Genomic DNA, 21,029 nt, shown 5'->3' with positions numbered 1-21,029 from the left:
ATAGACCTTGTTTGTGTGTGTGTGTGGGTGATGGGTGGGGGTGGGCGTGGGGGGGGGGGGGTTTGATTGGGATCCTCATGTACCTTCTAACTTCATCCTTGACTATTAGCATAAAAATGTAGTTATTTTTACGGATTTCAATCCTCAGGTATCTTCTAACTTCATCCTTAACCATTAGCATAAAAATGTAGTTATTTTTACGGATTTCAATGACATCTCATATTAAAAGTTATTGTATTTAATCATAGCACTTTAATAACGACACCATATTCTTTTACTATCAATTAAATTAAACACTTAAATTTAGGTATAAATTGAGTAAGCCATAAGGTTTGACCATGCAATTGTGTAAGCAATAGCAAAAGATTTCCATGAGACAAGGTGCTGGTCTTTAGCTAATCAAACCAACACATTACTTAACCAACATAAACATGTTAAATAAATAAACTCATGTAATATTCTTGGTTTTTAAACCACCATCATTTCCGATATTGTTACCCTTGTCTGTAGTTTGAAGAATGTTTCTCTTCCTTGCACAATAATTATGTGTCAATTTTTAATTTTACTAGCGGTAGGTTAAACAAACAGATAGTTGATATTGCTTAATTCTCTTTTATTTGTTTTACAAATTAAAAAAATTGTAATAAACTACCCAAATTGTCATTTAAATACCATTTAATATAATTTACCTTCAAATCTTTAATATATGGGCATTAGATTAAATATTAAAACTCTAGTTTTGAACCGTCCATGACTATTTAATTATTATACCCCTCAAAATTCATTTAATTACATAATTAAACCTCAAACTCCTTTAATCACACAATTAATCTCACAACTTTTTTATTATGGTAACCTATGTTTCATTAAGTTACACAAACATATCCAATATTTTATGAATACTAGTGTAAGTGCCCGCGCGTTGCGGCGGGGTCGTATTAAGGAGTTGGCGATGGTGTGTTTGTTGGTATATCCATGGGACCGGTTGAATCAGTCGTAATAGAGTCAAGAACCGACTAAGTGTGTGTGTGTGTGTGTGTATATATAACTTTGTTTAGAGTAAAACCAACTGAAGCATTATCATTGACTTCCTTGATCATGAACTAACTTGATAACATTATTTACCATTGATGGACTCCTGGACCTGTTACCCAATTATTTTTAGTTACATGTATTAATAATCAATCAATTATAACTTAACAAAATGATTAAGCCACATTTAATATTTTGGGTCAATATTTTTCAACCCAGATGATAAACCTAAGAAACCGGTTTTCAAAAACTTAAAAACCAAGAGAAAACCTGCAGTTTTGTCATTCTCTCTTCTTTATGTTGAGTTAGCGTGACATAAAGCGATTTATTTCCATTATGAATTTGAATGCTAATTGGTATGACAACAACCATCTTCCCATCCATACCCGTAAATTATATATTAAGTCTAATGTATAGTCAAATTATATTAATTACTTTGCACTATTAAAATGTGTTTTAACATTACACATTTTAGAATGCCATAAGCTTTTTTAGGAGTTAAATGCAACAAAGAAATACCCTCTACTATTTTCATTATTATCCAACATAACCTATTAAATTATCTCATATAAATAATAATAATAGAGTTAACCTTAAAAATAATTGAGCTACAAAGCGAGAAACATTGCATGAAATAATTGTACCTAACTCAAAAAACAATAAATACATAATCCAATGTGCCTTATGTGACATGTGGTTGTGGAGATTATTTTTAGTTGGCGTGTGAAAGGCGTCGTACACCTGATGGGCTTATGCTAATTCAAGTCACAAAATTTTAGTTTAAAATGTCACTTACAATTTGAGTAGCTTTTAAATGAGTTAAAAACAACGTACAAAGAAAGACCCTATACTATTTCCATTATTGTCCAATATAACCTATTGAATTATCTAAACTCGTATAAATAAAAGTAAACCTTAAAAAATAATTGAACAACAAACATTACATAAGGCAATTGTATAAAACTCAAAAAAACAACTTTTTGCATAATCTAGTGTGACAGTTGATTGTAAATATTATTTTCAAAAGGTGTGCGAAAGGCGTCATGAGCCCCTTTAACAATAAAAACTACCATCATCATCATCATCATCATCATCATCATCATCCATCCACCTTTCTTTAACAATATGCTTTTTCAAGTTTCAGCTTCTTCTCTCCCACCAAACACAAACCTGTACCCCTTGGAAATCTACAGAAAGCCATTAATCGAAGCAGCTCAACTCCACGCAATCTCACTCAAAACCTCAACTTTCAACCACCCATTAATCTCTTCCCGCCTTATATCTCTCTACGCCCACTCCAAATCCAAATCCACCACTCTTGACTCAGTCTTCAACCAACTTCAAACACCCACTTTGCATTCTTGGAACACCCTCATCAGAACCCACCTCCAAAACCACCGCTCACAGCAAGCCCTTGTCATCTTTCTTCATTTCATCACACGCTCCGCTTTATTGCCCGATGCTTTCACTTTACCCTGTGTGCTTAAAGCCTGTGGGAGGCTAATTGCGGTTAAAGAAGGGGTGCAGCTTCATGGGTTGGCTTTGAAACTTGGCTTTCGCTTGGATTTGTTTGTGTTGAGTAGTTTGGTTACCATGTATTCCAAGTTTGGGGACCTCGGGTCTGCACGGAAGGTGTTCGACGAAATGCCTGAGAGAGATTTGGTGTCGTGGAACGCGCTATTAGACGGGTATGTCAAGGCGGGTGAGATCAGCCTTGCGGAGGAGTTGTTTGCTGAAATGACTGAGAGAGATTTTGTGACGTGGACAGTCATGGTTGATGGGCTGTGTAAATGTGGGAGAGTGGATGATGCGCGCAAGGTGTTCGATGAAATGCCGAGTAGAAACGTGGCTTCATGGAACGCGATTATTAACGGGTATATGAAAGCGGGTGATTATGTTTCCGCACGTGGCTTGTTTAACGTAATGGAAGAAGATAAAGATATAATTACATGGAACTCAATGATAGCAGGGTATGAACTTAACGGAAGGTGTTTAGAGGCTCTAAAGTTGTTCACCGAGCTCCTAAATTTGGGGTGCGTCCCGTCGGATAGTACTTTGGTTAGCACATTATCAGCTTTCCTGGTTAACGCTTCTTAGCAAAGGAAGGTGGGTTCATTCGTATATGGTTAAAAATGGTCATAAACTAGATACCATACTCGGTACTTCACTGATTGAAATGTATTCCAAATGTGGGAGCATTGATACCGCTTTAACGGTTTTTGAAAAACCATACCAAACAAAAAGCTAGGCCATTGGACTGCCATAATAACCGGATTGGGAACACACGGACGAGCTAAACAAGCTCTCGATCTATTTCTCAAAATGCTTAAAACGAACATTGTTCCCAATTCTATCACCTTCATTGGTGTGTTGAATGCTTGTAATCATGCAGGTTTAGTTGAAGATGGGAGACGATACTTTAACTTGATGATAAACGAGTATAAAGTAGGACCAACAATCGAACATTACGGTTGTTTTATTGACCTTCTTTCCCGATCGGGTTATCTTGAAGAAGCGAAGAATGTGATAGAAAACATGGCCATGAAACCAAACAAAGTTATTTGGATGAGTTTACTCAGTGGTTCAAGAATCTATAAAAAGTTAGAAATCGGTGAATATGCTGCACTAAATGTGATAGAAATCGACCCTAATTTTATAGAAAGTTATGTGCTTTTGTCTAATATATATGCTGCCAATGGAAATTGGGACAAAGTGTCACATATTAGGGATACAATGAGAAGAACCGGGGTTAAAAAAGATCCCGGATGCAGTTTCATAGAGTATGAAAACGAGGTTCATGAGTTCATTGCGGGTGACAAATCACACCCTCAGAATAACGAGATTTACCATAAGCTGAGTGAGATTAAGGAACGACTTAAATCTTTAGGGTATGTAGCTGATAAGTCACAAGTTTTGCTTAATATTGAAGGGGATGATGAGAAAGAAAGTGAACTGGAAACTCATAGTGAGAGGTTAGCTATTGCTTTTGGGTTACTGAGTTTGAAGCCCGGGATCCCGATTCGGGTAGTGAAGAATCTTCGGGTGTGTAACGATTGCCATTCGGTTACAAAACTTTTGTCCAAGATTTATGATCGGGAGATTATTGTTAGGGATAATAGTCGTTTTCACCATTTTAAAAATGGGTCGTGTTCGTGCATGGAATATTGGTGATGTGGTGGAAATTACATTCGCACCCCTGGACCGGCTATGGGTTGGTAATGAAGTTAAATCCTTATTGATTATTCAGTTTGAAGCCAAAAAAAAAAAAAAAGAAAACTGAACCAGACCGAAATGGAAATAAACTGAACTGTATTCTTATCGATTATTCGGTTTGGTTTTGAACCTCATATAAAATCTTACAAAGCGGTTGTTTGTGTAAAACTGGGCAAACGGGTAAAGCTGGTGAGTTATTTGAGAACATGTTGGATCAAGAATGGGATGCTGACGTGGATACATGGAACATAATTCTTAATTGTCAGACGTACGTAATGGTTTACATGCTTTATTGATATATCAACTGGTGACCTGCTGAATGGTAATGCGGATGTTAAAACTTAAATGATGACGCCTCATGAGTCATGCCACATCAGCTGCCAACGGGTAGGATGTGATGACTTGACAAGTCAGCATTTAACGCCCATGGCACCATTTTGTAGACATGTATGTAAACGAACGAACACGAACGGAGGCATGTTCTTGTTCCTTCATTTAACTTTAACCGAACACGAACAACTAATCGAACGGTTTTTTATTGTTCATGTTCGCTCGTTAAGAAAATGAACTTGTTCGTGTCCGCTCGTGTTCGTTCGTTAAAAATCTAAACTAACAGCTCATGAACGTAATGAACACAAACGAATGAGCACAAATAAACATAACTAAGCAAACATATACGAAGATAAATGAACAGGTCAAATACATTAAATATCCAATAATGTTAATAGCTAACAAGCACATTCAAATTAGTGGTTCGAATGTATGATTCATCCAAATTTGTAATAAACGAACGTAAATAAACTAACATAAGCGAACCTTCATAAACGTAAGTGAGCGAACGAAACATGTGTTTATGTTCGATCATTAGTTAAATGAACAAAAAAATTTGTTTGTGTTAGTTCATTATTAAATTAATGAACATAAACAAACTTTCCGCTGAAAGGTTCACGAATGATTAACCTAGCATTTACTTTGTTTACTGACCTAACATTCAGCGTGTCACCAGATAATTATTAGCTAAGTACCAGATCAACCAACGATCAAAATCCAGTTAGATCTGTTACAAGATAAAAAAATATCCCGCTTTGGTCCACTTATCTACAATTTCATCATATCCTTTTTTATCATTTGCAGGATTAAAAGATTCGACAAAAAGGTTGCTTAAATAATGGAGGAAAAACTTGGTGTTGAATCTGTAATTACTGATAAACCTCTTCGGTTCCATTTTTGCATCAAGATAGTATGTTTCTTGCTACCTGCACAGACAATGCATGTTCTTTTAATACAGGTTTTGTACCTTGAAGCACACGCGGTTGGCATTTCTGCAACCGGCATTGGTTGTTTTTTTGATGATCCTGGTATGCAATCAATATTCTTACTCCCTGTTGGTAGTTTCCAGTTTTTTTTTTTTAAATCTATATATTAACATAATTATGAAAACTGTATTTATTAAAATTATAATCTTGATTTGCAGTTCATGAGATTCTTGGGTTGACTGGATCAAAGTTCCAGAGTCTTTATCATTTCACAGTTGGCGGGCCTGTTTTGGACAAGCGCATAATGAGCCTCCCTGCGTATCCAGGCCCGGGTGTTGATGCATAATGGGCTGAAGACGGGTTAGTTTCAGTTTACAAAAGTATATAATAGCATACATTATGAAGTATAATCAAGTAGGAGTTTTTGTTTGTTGATGAACCTAATAAATTTTTGATGATGTATTTACTATGTAATTTACGCGTAGAGTTAGAGACTGTATAAGTTGTCGTATTACCAAATGTGTTTATGCACTCAAAGAAACTGGATCTATATATGTCACACATGACAAAATAGAGTATGGTTGCCTCAATGACAATTTAAAGAATTTTATAATTTTATTTGTTAGTTGTCTAGTATTTTATCTTTAAAATATAATTTTATACTGCTAGTTTTGCCACCCCTTGTATTGTTCAAAAGCCAACTATGGTACATGTAAGTTTTGGGTCATATTTGATAGATTTCTGAATTGTGTATGATCTTGTAATAAGCATATTAAAGTATTTAAAGTGCACAGATTTTTAATTGAATAACTGAATAAGGCAGAAAGATAATGCAAGAACAAGAATGTATTCTATTGTTGAACACAAAAAGGTGTTCAAAATTTATATCACCTTTTACTATAATTATTTTACGCATTGCGACACAAGTACGTTGTATTACAATGCAACTATACGTGGTAATATATCACACCAACAATAATGCCGTTAGTAGAGTATGAGGAGAGCGAGTGTATAAAAATACACATGTCAATATACATCCTATGAGAATATAAGTATATGATGCCTTAGGTGCCTTATACCATATTATGTGCCATTTACTTCTCTTTTGCTTATGGCCTCTCATTATTTAAAAGGTCATTTTGGATTTGGACTCTTAAATTTGACATTAGCATCATGATTACTATTTTATCTAAGCCTCTTATATACAGTTTTAAATTTATATTTACAAAATTCTAATAAGGTTACAGTGATGAGTTTCTTTCTCGATAGTGTTCCTGGGTGAGTGAAGTATCAAAAAGTCGTATGGACTAGAGGTGCACATATCGGGTATTATGAAAAACCGGGTTCGGGTATGAAACCGGGTTCAGGTATGTTCGGGTATTGAAAAATCGGGTTGGGTTCGGGTCGGGTATTGGCTTGAAAAACCATACCTTGTGTACCGGGTTCGGGTAGGGTATTGAACCGGGTCTTCAATACCCGGGTATTTGAAGACCCTATTTTCGGGTATTGAAAAAACCCGTTTTGTGGGTTTTGAATACCCTATTTTCCGGGTATTAAAAAAAACCCATTTTATGCAGTTTTTTTCTATTAACGGGTCTGCTTCATTTTTTAATCATAACTCCATTTTTTTGCATACAAACTTCAAAGTCCATTCAAACATACATAAACAACTAAACAATAATACAAAAAACATATATTTTATGTGTTGTCAGTTGTTGTTTGATATATCAAAAGATGTTGCTATAAACAAGTATTTATATCATATACGTGCTCCAAAAAAGATCCATTGGAGAACGACTATAGATCTCTGGGCAGCCACACAAAAACATGTGCACAAACATTAATATCCTAGCATGCAAAAAATTCGGTTTGGGTATGCAAAAAACCCGAGTTTCGGGCATAACTAGAACCGGGTTTCAGGTATATTTTAAACCGGGTTTCGGGTATACCTAGAACCAGGTTTCGGGTATTATCGGGTTTAGATCGGGTACGGGTTCGGGTTCGGGTTTCAACATTGAAAGTCATACCCTATCCGTACCCTACGGGGTAGGGTCGGGTTCGGGTATTAAAAACCCGGGGTTTTTTTTTCAGGTCCGGTTCCGGGTTCGGGTTTTTTGTGCACCTCTAATATGGACGGTTAACATGTGGTCACAAGAAGGTTTACTTGGGTATTGAGGGTACTTCAAAATGTTGTTCAAAAAAAGAGTTAACACATTAACGCCTTGAATGCAAAATCCGGTGGGGCTCATATGCACCAATCAAAGTTTTTTTTTACCCACAACGTGATAACTAAAGGGCCGGGTTATAGTTAAAACTTATTGTCTAAGTGACAACAACGTAAGTGACGAACAGTCAAGTACTTTTTAGTTAGCTCAAAACACATAAACTAACCAAACAACACGAGATGATAACGTCCCCAACTTATTAGAAAAAAAAACTAAACTATTGATGGATACTGAAACTATAAAAAGAAAAGGATCGATACCAACCTCATCCTATACACTTATTTTCGTTTAATTTTGTCGTTCAAATAAAAAGTTTTAGAGGTATGCAAGCACTAAACATTATTAAATGTGCATAATACAAATAACTATGATAGCTAAAATTAGGGTTGTTCACGAGCCGAGCAAGGGCTTGCTCGCTTCAAATCGAACCAAGCCGAGCGGCTCAATGTTTTTTTTAATCTCTAGTTAGCCCATAACGTAATAGTTAAAGGGCATGTCAGTTAAATCACATTGTCTAAGTGGCAATGATGTGGTGTGACGAGCCATTATGTACTTTTTAATTAGCTCACAACACATAGACTAATCGACAACACGAGATGATAACGTCCACATATAAAAATTAAAAACAAAACTTAAAAAAGTATAATTTTTTAGAAGTTGACTAAAAGATGCCTGACATCATATTAACAGTTATTTAATTCTTTAAAACCCTACCACCCTTTATAAAATGCTCATATTCTCATAACATTTTGTTTACATATTTACATTACACCGCCGTTTGATCCCTATGGAATCCAATAACCACCACCATCCACCACAAACCACCTCCACCACCACCTTATCCGTCACAAAGTTAAAAGACAATTTGGTTTTTCGGTCTAAATGGGCGGAACTTAACGGTGCAATGGGTGACTTAGGCACGTACATACCAATAGTCTTAGCATTGACACTTGCTAGTGACTTAAATTTAGGTACCACATTAATATTCACAGGAATATATAACTTTGTAACCGGTGCAATATATGGTGTCCCCATGCCGGTCCAACCAATGAAATCCATCGCTGCGGTGGCAATATCTGATAAAGATTTCGGGATCCCAGAGGCCATGGCGGCCGGTATATGCACCGGTGTGATATTATTTGTATTGGGTGTCACGGGACTTATGCGGTTGGCTTATCGAATAATCCCGCTACCGGTTGTTAGGGGAATTCAACTAGCTCAAGGTCTATCGTTTGCGATGACCGCGGTTAAGTATATACGAAAAGTTCAAGACTTTTCGAAGTCGAAGTCTAAGGGGAATCGAGATTGGTTAGGTCTTGACGGATTGGTTTTGGCGATTATTTGCATTTGTTTTATTACAATTGTGAACGGTGCGGGTGAAAAAGATGAAAATGAAGATGTCAATGATGTTGAAACCGCAGTCGTAAATACCCAGTTTTCTAGTAGTGAAAATAATAATAATAATAATAATAATAATAATAAAGGAAGAAAATGGAGAAGAATTATGACGGGTTTACCCTCGGCGTTTATGGTGTTTTTATTAGGGGTAATATTGGCAATTACAAGAGAGCCCAAAGTGATTAAAGGGTTTAAATTTGGGCCATCTTCTATACAAGTTATTAAAATTTCCAAAAGTGCTTGGAAAAAAGGTTTTGTTAAGGGGACAATTCCACAACTACCCTTGTCGATTCTCAACTCGGTTATCGCGGTGTGCAAGTTGTCAACGGATTTGTTTCCTGACAAGAACGTAACCGTGACGTCGGTTTCCATGACGGTTGGGTTGATGAACCTAATTGGGTGTTGGTTCGGTGCAATGCCATGCTGTCATGGGGCCGGTGGGTTGGCGGGTCAGTACAAGTTTGGAGGGAGGAGTGGTGGGTGTGTGGCTCTACTCGGTGTGACGAAATTGGTACTAGGGTTGGTACTAGGTGGGTCTATAGTTAAGATATTGAGTGCATTTCCGGTTGGGGTTTTAGGGGTTTTGTTGTTGTTTGCGGGTATTGAGCTAGCCATGTGTGCTAGGGACATGAAGTCGAAAGAAGAGTCGTTTGTTGTGCTTGTGTGCACCGCGGTCTCACTTGTGGGCTCGAGCGCAGCCCTAGGGTTTGTGACGGGTATGGTGGCGCACCTAATTCTTAGGGTTCGGAAACTTGGTGGCCCGAAAAAGGTTCAATCCATTTCGTCATTTTGGATGCACAACCCATAAAAATTGTCATGTATTTCTTTTGGGATTAAATCGTACTTTGTGGTGTACCTAGTAATAATCTTGATGGTGTAAAATAATAGGATTCAATGTAAAAGTTGAATATTGAAATAAGAAATGTGTTATTGTTACCGGATTATTTACTCACATTTTAATTTACTTTTGGCTCTTAAGACTTTTGAATTAGTCAAAATCTAATTCAATACTTTCACATTTCAAAATATTTATTTTAAAAAAGTTTCATACTTTCAAGCATGTGTCATCTAGAAATTATTTACTTTGTGGTAGCTAGCTTACAATAATTCAAATACATACGCGATATCTTAAATTTTCTTCACATAATCACGTGCAACAGTTTCAAAAATGACAACACAATATTTTTAAGTAAAAAACTACACGACCCTTAAATATCGTGCATACCAGAAGTTGTACATTATAACATGCATGCCACATCATTGTTTATCTGGTTTTCATCTAAAACGTTTTATCACTTTATGTTAATCAAATTTCAAACTAGGTTACAATTGTAGCATTTTTTGCATTGCATTTTTTTCCCATTTATTTAACTTCCTTTTATATACACCGTATTTACTTTCATACAATAATATGTTGCCATAAAAAAAATAACCATATATGATTATACTATTTCAATGGTGTAAAAAGTAAAAGCAATCCTCCTCATAATTAGGCTCAAAATCTCACCCATACCATACCACCTCCCTATTGCCACCAGCCAACACACACTTGCAAATCCCAAAATAAACAAACAATCAATCATCAAAATTAAGGCCTCTAAATTAAACCCCCCCAATCACACCTCCCAATTATGCATCTTTATCTTGTTTCCATTCATTTTTTACTTCTTTACCTTTTTTTAAAAAAAAAAAGAAAAGAACAAATAGAATCTAGACACACAAAAACCTACAACAGTTTTCCTTTTTTACAGAGATTAATTAATTAATTAATCATATCTTTTTGACTTATTACCTTTTCTTGATTTTGTTCATCTGTATAATGAGTCCACCTTCACCTTCAATATCCATTATTATTATTATTATTATTATTAAGAAAAAATGCAATACAATAATCTTTAACGTACAAAAATACCTATATTTATGAATTGATCTGTAAAATCATATCTCAACATCTCGGAATCATCAATACATACCCAGTTAATCATCGATTCACAAAAAAAAAACAGATTTGAGTGGTTTATCGATCAATTTTTTACTTTTTTTTTCACGAAACCTGTTTTTTAGCGTTTTAGGTTTTCAGTTGAGCGTTTTGAGAGTTTTAGTATTTTTGTCGTTGAGCGTCTCGCGTACCTATCGTACGTTAAGACATTATTTTACAGTATCTCGACCCTGTTATTATTATTATTATTATTATTATTATTATTATTATAAAAACCTTCAAATCCATTCTTCTTCCCATCTTCATCTAGTACACCTCTTTTTCTCTCTCTCTCTAATCACACATTTATTTCTTTCTGCAATCAAGAAAACCCACAATTTCAAGAAACCCAAGATTCCATCTTTATCCCACAAAATTAAACAATACCAACAATACCCTTTTCAACCCTTTTGTTCTTCTTCATCATTCATCATTTTCTTCATAACATTTGGCCATTTGGGTCTTCCTTCAAACCCTAAAAATCTCATCTTTTTGTTCGTATTCATCAATCATCAACAATTTGGGCATTTGGGTTGTTCTTCAAACCCTAAAAAATCCAATCTTTTTTCATTTTCTTGAATTTTTTCTTGAATATTTTATTGAATACTTTATTAAAAATATGAAGTTATCTCATCTGGATAAACCCAATTACAATCACAGAATCAGATGGCATTATTCATACCTCGCAAAGCTCACATTTTGGAGCTTCGTTTTCCTTATATTAATCTTCATCTTCTTCTTCAAATCCTCACCGTCCATTAACCCATCATCAGATCTCTCTCGCAGATCCTTAAAAACCAGATCTTGGGGCGGACCCGACTGGGAAAAACGGGTCAAATCATCCTCCAAGATCCGATCAAAATCCGGGTTTTCCGTCTTAGTCACCGGCGCCGCCGGCTTCGTCGGAACCCACGTCAGCGCCGCCTTCAAACGCCGTGGCGACGGCGTTCTAGGGTTGGATAATTTTAACGATTATTACGATATTACCCTTAAACGTGCTAGGCAAAGTTTATTAGAACGTAGTGGTGTTTTTATTGTGGAAGGTGATCTAAACGACGCCGTTTTGTTAAAGAAATTATTTGAGGTTGTACACTTTACTCATGTTATGCATTTAGCAGCTCAAGCTGGTGTTAGATATGCAATGCAAAACCCTAGCTCTTATGTTCATAGTAATATTGCTGGCTTTGTTAATCTTTTAGAAGTTTGTAAGAATGCGAACCCGCAGCCCGCGATCGTTTGGGCGTCGTCTAGTTCGGTTTATGGGTTGAATACGAAAGTACCCTTTTCGGAAAAAGACCGAACGGACCAACCCGCGAGCTTATACGCCTCGACGAAGAAAGCGGGCGAGGAGATCGCGCATACATATAATCATATTTACGGGTTGTCGTTGACGGGTTTGAGGTTTTTTACGGTTTATGGCCCATGGGGGAGGCCGGACATGGCGTATTTTTTCTTTACAAAGGATATTTTGAAAGGGAAGGAGATTAGTATTTTCGAGTCGGCGAATCATGGGACGGTGGCGCGTGATTTTACGTATATTGATGATGTTGTGAAGGGTTGTTTGGGTGCTTTGGATACGGCGGAGAAGAGTACGGGGAGTGGCGGGAAGAAAAAGGGTGCGGCGCAGTTGAGGGTTTTTAATTTGGGGAATACTTCGCCGGTTGCGGTTTCGGATCTTGTTAGTATATTGGAGAAGTTGTTGAAGGTGAAGGCGAAGCGGCGTGTGATGAAGTTGCCGAGGAATGGGGATGTGCCGTTTACGCATGCGAATATAAGTTTTGCGCAACGGGAGTTTGGGTATAAGCCGACGACGGATTTGCATACGGGGTTGAAGAAGTTTGTGAGATGGTATGTTAGTTATTACGGTTCGGGGAAGAAGAGTGATCATTGATGGTAAAAACTTCTTGTTGAATTGTTATTTGTTTTGATATATGAACATGATTGTTTCCGGTTATGTTATCTTGTTTTCGAGTATATTGGTATAAAGGAAGGCAGAAGCGAGGGATGGTAACACGATGAACGAGTTTTTGTTTCGGTTTTTTTGTGTTTTTTGTGGTTCAAGAGGTTGTTAATGTGGTTATGGATGAACTCATGGGGATGTAATTTGTTGTAGCATTATTATTATTATTATTATGACTGGTAGAGCAAATTTGCTTTCAATAGTGAAGTTGTATGATCATTTGATGGAATTCAAATAAATAGTACACATTAGTTTGAATGTTATTATGTTTCTTGATTTGAGTTTGGCTTTCTATGTATATGAGTTTGATTTTTGAGATTTGTTTTGTTCTATTACCTTATTAGTATCAAAAATGTATGTTTTGTTCTAATACTTGACTGTAAAATCATGTCTCATAATATTGAGTGACTATTACTTATTATCGTCGGGTTCGCAAGGTTTCAAGTTTCTGCGCTAATAATTTCAAGTTTCGAACTTCAAAAATAGTGTTTGCTACGTTTTTAGAACTATACGATATATTAAATATATTTGGTTTGGACGCATGTAAAAATATGTGATTCGTTTCAAGTAATCAGACGCATATAATCTAATATCATATTAATGCTTTTGGTTTCAAGTTTTCCCATCAAGTTCGGATTTTCTATCGTCCCTGGCATCATAGTGAAGCCAATGCCAACAAAGATTTGAAAAGATGCATGTTTCCATATAGTTTAACAAATAGTTTGCTAAATTAAACACTAAAACAACTACACAGAAATGGATTTATTTGGGTAAAATGAAAGTTGGTTATGGTTTGATGACTTGATTCGGGTCTACTCTAACGATACCAAGGGCCAATTCGGGTTTAATTAATATTTTGCAACAGGTTAAAACGGGCCAATCTTATAAAACTTGTTACCTTTAAATGAGTACAAATGGTTGACCACCATTCCCGCCCCCAGGGCAGATGCCGCCGCTGCCTTTCTGCTGACATTGTCGTTTAAAGAATCTTTGACAGCCAATTTTAATATAGCATGATATTGCAGTATATATTTTAGACTCCAACTGGTTAAACATGCGATTATCTCAGTTAATAGTTTTGATCAAACTAAAAAGGTATTTAATACTAAATAATAATATGTTATATTGGTAACTGCAGCTAATAGGCATGGTATAACTTTGAAATTTACACAGAAGAAAACTATTACCAAAACAGGCCCGATGCTACTGACTGTCGCCACCACTAGCCGTTGTAAAAGCAAATAAAGCAGGTAAACTTTGGCCCGTTTTGACCCCCCACCCGTTTTACTTGTTACCTAACCCGAACCACCTGTTTTGACAGGATTAAAAACAACACAACTTCGAGCATACACATGCTTGAATAACTAAAGAGAATTCATGAGATTTCTACATAACTAAAGACTATAATTTCATGATTAATAGATTTATGCATAACCGAAAACTACAAGAATTGAACCACTAGATTTAAAGCTTTTGCAGCATTGATATAGAAAATAATAAAAACCAGTAAAATTCAAAATTTCAGTCAAAACCGCACCACATTAAAACTTTCGATACAGAGCACATCGCAGTAGCTACATTTACAAAAGCTTTTGCTGCAGTACCTTAAACCACTGGTGGGAAAATACGCGAACATGGAGAAACAACCGACTCTTGTATATACTTCCCCGAGTTATTCGGATCCGGGACCCACGAAATCTCACTCATATTTGGTGATTCCACAAAATTCATCGTAAACTCTCCTACCTTCTCTACCTTGCCTCTTTTCCCGGCCCTCAAAACCAAATGATTACTGCGGTTATAAGAAAATATTCCATTGCCAAACTTACAATATCTCCGGGCAGAAACGCGTCACACTCTTCATTCCAGAACTGAAAGTGAACCGACGCTGACTCGTCTGCAACGAGCCCCAAACATGTCTTGTTTTGACCTCTTTCTAATGTTACCCTCCCTTTTTCCAAAACTATGAACTGCGTGTTTATGTTGTTTCGTGCTGCGGGCATGATGTCTTTTAAAGATTGCATCTTTATTGCTACTTTGATCCTGTCATAAGTCAAGGTTATATTTTTGTAACACCATAAATATTTTGTTACTAAATTATATTAAATAAAAACTAAAGCAGTTATAAACTTATAACTTGTTTAGTTATTGAGCCCGAGCCCGAGTGTATTTTTAAGTTTGACCTGTTTTGGACGTCTATGTATTAATTTTACACTACACAGGTGAGTTTGAGCCGAGCTTTGGCTAGTGTAAGGTACTACCCGAGCTCGAGCAGAGCTGAAGCTCATTTAAGGGTTTTAATAAAATACATAAAAATAACTAAAAACTTATATAAACTAATGATTTATGCAACATAGAAATTTGCATAAAGTGGCTTTAAAAAATAACCTACTTGGAGCCTCATAAAAATTACCCAATTAGACCCATGCTAGAAAATAGGCCGCTTTGACCCGCTTTACTACGTTAGAGAAAAACTAGTCTTTGTCTGCATAATTTTACCCGTTTAGACCCATTCCTTATTGAAAAATAAACCACCCGCTTTTGGTCCATTTTAAAAAATAACCTGCATGAAGAAGCATACCAAAATGTTACCCGTTTAGACCCATGTTAGAAGACCCGTTTTTACCTGCGTTAGAAAAATAGCCCGGATTCAGGGAAATGTTATAAGGGGTCATGTTGATATGTTATTTAATTCAAAAATTAAAAATGATTAATATGCAAAAGATAATAACATAAAACTATGTAATCAGTTCAATCTACAAAAGTATAAGATGTGGAATAACCTAATCGACCCACCCGCGCAGAGGACTACCTAGTTTATAATTATTATCGGCTAAAGGGACCATTTTGGCTATTTAAAGGAGAATAAAATACGAAAAATATTCTTTTTAATCATACACATTAACTGTAATCGCTTAAAATCTTTAGCGGATACTACGGGCTGCAATTAAACCTACAAAAAGCAACACAATCATCAATCATGTTAAGATTAAAGTAATAAAGATTATTATAATTTTAGCTTTAAACCATAAATAATAATAATAAATCCATGTATAATTATTATTCAGGTAAGATGAAACTGTTTAATTAACATGTAGATGAAGATAAAACATCTGATAATTTCCAGATTCAACTCGAACAGAGGTAATTCAACGTACCTAAAATCAATGAAAACTGGAACTAACGAAGCTCGCAAGAGGAATTTCGATAATAATAAAATCACTCTAGGAGAGCCCGGAAGACAGAAGGATTCATCACTAGTCATTAACAAAACTAGTATTTGTGCCCGGTAATACCGGAATCGGTTTCTGAAGACCCGAAATTTTGTTTTTTAAATACCTGACTGAAATTACCCCCAAAAATATATGAAAATAACTAAAAAATACCTGACCCTTTAAATAGTTCAATCTATACCCAAATAATACTCGAAAATAGGGTATTCAAATACCCAGTTTTAAAATACCCGACCCGAACCTGGTACATAGGGTGTGGTTTTTAGAAACAATACTTGGACCAGACCCAAACCCGACCCGGATATTACCAATCTTGATTTTTCAGTACCCGGTCTTACACGAACCCGATTCCATACCTGAAACCGTTTATTTTAAAAACCGTATTTGTGCATCTCTAGTAAGAAGGATGAGGTTGTTGAGCAGGCCGTAGGACAGAAAGCCCGGTGGATCTCACTAATGGTGGTGGGCTTGGAGATAAGGTCCTAAAATATCATATCTATCTTTTCTAATAAAAGCCTACCATTTTTTCCATTTGTCAATTCTATAGCCCTTCTTACATTTTTTTCAACCAATTTTCATACATAGTCCTTATATCTTTTAAGTCATTTCAATATATGACATTAAAATTATATTTTTATTCCAACTAATTCATTACTACATATAATAAGTATTCTCAATATGGATTGACAAGAGACCATTATTGAATTTTGAAGTGTTAATTAAAGTGTTTATTTTGGTTTATATTTAAAATAATAAATAATAAACATTCGATTCATAATATGTGGAATGAGAAAAATCGACTTGGACTAAATCCGGATAACGTCAACGGCTAAGGCTTAGCCTTTAATACCTAAAAATACATATGATTTTAAAACTAAAAGTTTTAGGGTTGACCCGAAACCTAGAATTCGGACCCAAGAACCAACCCAAATTACTTCGGTTCAGGTTTGGGTTAGTATTTTCTTGGGTTCGAGTTTCTCGGGTTAGGTTAGTTTGGGTTCTGGTACGAGTTTTCTTGGGTGGGTTACATGTTACATGTAAAAGTGACAGCCCTACTTTCAACGATTATAAATAAGAATCACTACATTCACTTTATGCAACTTTAAATCTTCTAATATTCTTCTAACTCAGAATATTCACTATTATTTGAACATAGTTTTACCTTTTAATGTTAGTATGTATTTTTCATTTTCCTGACAATTACATTCATATGAAATAAACAAATCATTTTGTTATATTTAAATTTTCGGTTTTTATGTTGCTTGATTATACATTTATACAATTTTAAGTTGTAACATATAAAGTCAATTAAAATTTTGTCATACACGGAATATTAATGACAAAAATTATCATGATCAATCAAGTTCAAATTGTAAAGATTTATATCATCAAATTTCAGGCATATGGTTTTTGGGATAATCATGTTTTTTTTATAAACATGAGCAGATGTTCTCAAATGATATTATATTAATTGATTAAAAGCTATGATATTTTATGTGTGTGAATATTTATTTTATTAGTATCATAGATATATATTATCATTTATCTAGAGTTGGTATGTACTTGGAGAACCTTTTTTGTCACACGAACAACTATATGTGGCTATATAAAGAGTTATAAGCATGCCTATATGTTACTTTATTAAGAGTTACAAGCAGACATGGACTAAAGATTTTGAACTTTGATCAACAATGTATACCTACTACAATCACAAATGTAGTGTAAAATGAAGTTTTTATCTATTTGCAACATATTTGTGTAATCTTAGTTATGTAATTTTTGCAATTTTAATTTAATTGTAATTGTATTAACAATATATGATCAATTTGTTGATTGTATTTCACTTAATGGTCAAAGTTTAAAATTTTCAACAATTACTCGTATGATACACGGGCCTCAAACTAGTAAGTTAATATAACAGACATTTTGAAAGTTGATTCATAACATGCAACTAATTAATAATAAATGTTATTAGTTATTAATAGATGATATTAATTAGTAATAAGCGTTATTAATAGTTTATTTTAACTCTTAAAAACTTACTAACGAAAGATCAAATTGTCTTTTTCATTAATAAATATTTATTGTTTGTTGTTAGTTAATTACAATTTTGATATTGTTATTTTAGTCCATTGATTACATCACGAAAACTTAACTTAAAGAATTTTTTTTTCTTTCATCTCTACATATGTTGTTACCTTTTTACTAATATTTAGAATAAAAAATGTTGATCGCCACATTACATATTTTACATATATGCAACAGTCTTACTGTACATAAGTTTACAACAATATTACATATATATGTAATATTGTTGTAGTACATATATGTACCAATATCATGCCTCTATAATATCAATTTGACTCAATATTGACATAACAACATCTTTGTCGGTACTCGTATTAACTTTTTATGGTTTTCGGTTTTGTTAAATATATTAAAAATGTATATCAATACCGGTATATATACGAGTTTATAAAACGTATAATTAATCTCTAAAATAATATGGATATACATACGTATGACAAGTTTTGATTTGATTTTTCAAGGGGGGAGACGAGAGTTAACAAGCAGGCATGTTTATCCTTACCCTTACATACATATAAATGAGTATATGCACTTAGCCGATTTATAAGGTAACAAATGTTATTATACTTAATTTTTATCAAAGAACTACAACAACTGTTGTCAAATTAACATTTGTCTGCAAACGCGCAACAAATGCAGAGGGTGCCTCGGCAAACGCTTTCTATCATTGAGGATTTGATTGGTGTGATATTTCCACACGTCTCAACACAAAGGCTAGATGTGCATGCGGGTGACAAATCAAAAGAATAAGAACATACGCCATCACCTGCAAGACAACCAAAATAATAATAATAATTAATATTATGGCAAGTAAAGAAATACATTGATTTGTTTGCTTTTAGAAATTTATGGATTTATAGACAAGAAAAAATATGAAATATATGAAAATTATGATTGGGTAAGATGGGATTAAATGAAGTATTACCATATATTTTGCATTCTTCTGCAGGTGTAGCGATTCCATTATGAAGAATTGAAACTAAAATGTAAAAGCAGAGAAAATAGATGATATTTTTCTTCATTACAAAATCAATCTTTTTAAAGTATGAATAGTATTCGGAGCTATACCGGTACCTTAGAGCTTGACATAGTATTTATAGAGCTTGGTTAACACAATATTATTATATCACGGTACAATAATTTATAAAACTTCCATTTCAAACGTATATTTTTACAATCTTTTCAAACTTGGAATAAAATACACAAGAATAAAGGTCAAAGTAATATTTTGTTATTAAATGTTAGAGCATTCTCATCGCATCCATCATCTTCTCCCGCATCTTTAAATTAAAAAAAAAATATTCCAAAAACTAACTCCATCTCATCCACTATCTGTTTACCCCAATCCTAAATTATAAAAATAAGTAGCTATACCAACTTTTTATTTATAAAAATATACTATTCATTATTCTTTAAATTATTGTAAGTGTATAAAAATAAAAAAAATATAATAAAATTACTATTTGTGATTAAGATAAATATAAAATTGATGGACAAGTGTGGGAGATTTTTAAATATGAGTATTAAGTTTTGCAAAGTTTAAGTTTTAGTTAAATTACAGCGTAAAAAATGTTGGATGGAATGGGAATGCTCTTAAACATACCAATAAAAGTCACAAAAATTAGGGTATGTTTGGTTGTAAATAATGGAATAAAAGAGGAATAGAATGAGAGAATGAATGAAATGAACAAGTGAATGAAATGTATCATCACCATTCATTTGTATTGTTTGGTTAACCTATATGAATGAGAATGAAATAAATAATTACTTTATGTTGTTTGATATCCAAAAAAATTGTGTGAATGAAATGTAAATAATAAACCATTTCTATCTTAAAATATATTTTTTACAAATATATATAAATAAATAAAATCTGAAATGGCGACGGTGGTGGTAGCCCCGGCAACGAAAAAGGTGGCTTTTCTAATAAAAGCTTATCATTTTTGCCACTTGTCAATTCTATAGCCATCCTCACCTTTTTTTCAACCAATTTTCATATATAGTCCTTATATCTTTTAAGTCATTTCAATATATGACATTAAAATTATATGTTTATTCCAACTAATCCATTACTACATATAATAAGTATTCTCGATATGGATTGACAAGAGACCATTATTGAATTTTGAAGTGTTAATTAAAGTGTTTATTTTGGTTTATATTTAAAATAATAAATAATAAACATTCGATTCATAATATGTGGAATGAGAAAAATCGACTTGGACTAAATCCGGATAACGTCAACGGCTAAGGCTTAGCCTTTAATACCTAAAAATACATATGATTTTAAAACTAAAAGTTTTAGGGTTGACCCGAAACCTAGAATTCTGAACCAAGAACCAACCCAAATTACTTCGGTTCAGGTTTGGGTTAGTATTTTCTTGGGTTCGAGTTTCTCGGGTTAGGTTAGTTTGGGTTCTGGTACGAGTTTTCTTGGGTTGGGTTTCATGTTACATGTAAAAGTGACAACCCTACTTTCAACGATTATAAATAAGAATCACTACATTCACTTTATGCAACTTTAAATCTTCTAATATTCTTCTAACTCAGAATATTCACTATTATTTGAACATAGTATTAACTTTTAATGTTAGTATGTATTTTTTATTTTCCTGACAATTACATTCGTATGAAATAAACAAATCA

The 21,029-nt window shown here is 34.2% G+C and overlaps 1 protein-coding gene and 4 pseudogenes across 3 annotated transcripts; 4 read left to right on the top strand and 1 right to left on the bottom strand.

The window, feature by feature from the left end:
• Positions 1-2,157: 2,157 nt before the first annotated feature.
• LOC143580618 (pentatricopeptide repeat-containing protein At1g08070, chloroplastic pseudogene) lies at positions 2,158-4,236 on the top strand (annotated as a pseudogene).
• Positions 4,237-4,250: 14 nt separating this feature from the next.
• Positions 4,251-6,080, top strand: LOC143580619 (uncharacterized). 2 transcript variants are annotated; one of them, XM_077063591.1, is made up of 3 exons: positions 4,251-4,513; positions 5,380-5,603; positions 5,720-6,080. In XM_077063591.1, the coding sequence occupies exons 2-3, from the start codon at positions 5,414-5,416 to the stop codon at positions 5,845-5,847; spliced, it is 318 nt and encodes a 105-aa protein (XP_076919706.1). In that variant the 5' UTR covers positions 4,251-4,513; positions 5,380-5,413; the 3' UTR covers positions 5,848-6,080. The 2 variants fall into 2 exon arrangements, with proteins under 2 accessions (XP_076919706.1, XP_076919707.1); XM_077063592.1 differs by lacking the exon at positions 4,251-4,513 and having other exon boundaries at positions 5,320-5,603.
• Positions 6,081-8,513: 2,433 nt separating this feature from the next.
• On the top strand, positions 8,514-10,125 carry LOC143580632 (molybdate transporter 1 pseudogene; annotated as a pseudogene).
• A 1,523-nt stretch (positions 10,126-11,648) lies between these two features.
• Positions 11,649-13,320, top strand: LOC143580617 (UDP-glucuronate 4-epimerase 3 pseudogene; annotated as a pseudogene).
• Positions 13,321-14,474: 1,154 nt separating this feature from the next.
• LOC143580631 (uncharacterized) lies at positions 14,475-15,290 on the bottom strand (annotated as a pseudogene). Its single transcript, XR_013143691.1, has 2 exons — positions 15,246-15,290; positions 14,475-15,105 (listed from the first exon to the last, which is right to left on the bottom strand). The product of XR_013143691.1 is annotated as an uncharacterized LOC143580631 (transcript).
• Between the last annotated feature and the right edge of the window lie 5,739 nt (positions 15,291-21,029).

This window comes from Bidens hawaiensis, unplaced genomic scaffold (assembly GCF_021521415.1).
Source record: "Bidens hawaiensis isolate Kalapana, Puna unplaced genomic scaffold, B.hawaiensis_p1.1 tig00030534_1, whole genome shotgun sequence".
Taxonomy (NCBI): Eukaryota; Viridiplantae; Streptophyta; class Magnoliopsida; order Asterales; family Asteraceae; genus Bidens; species Bidens hawaiensis.
Note: the sequence above shows the minus strand (reverse complement) of the source record. Positions and strands in the feature narration are given on the sequence as shown.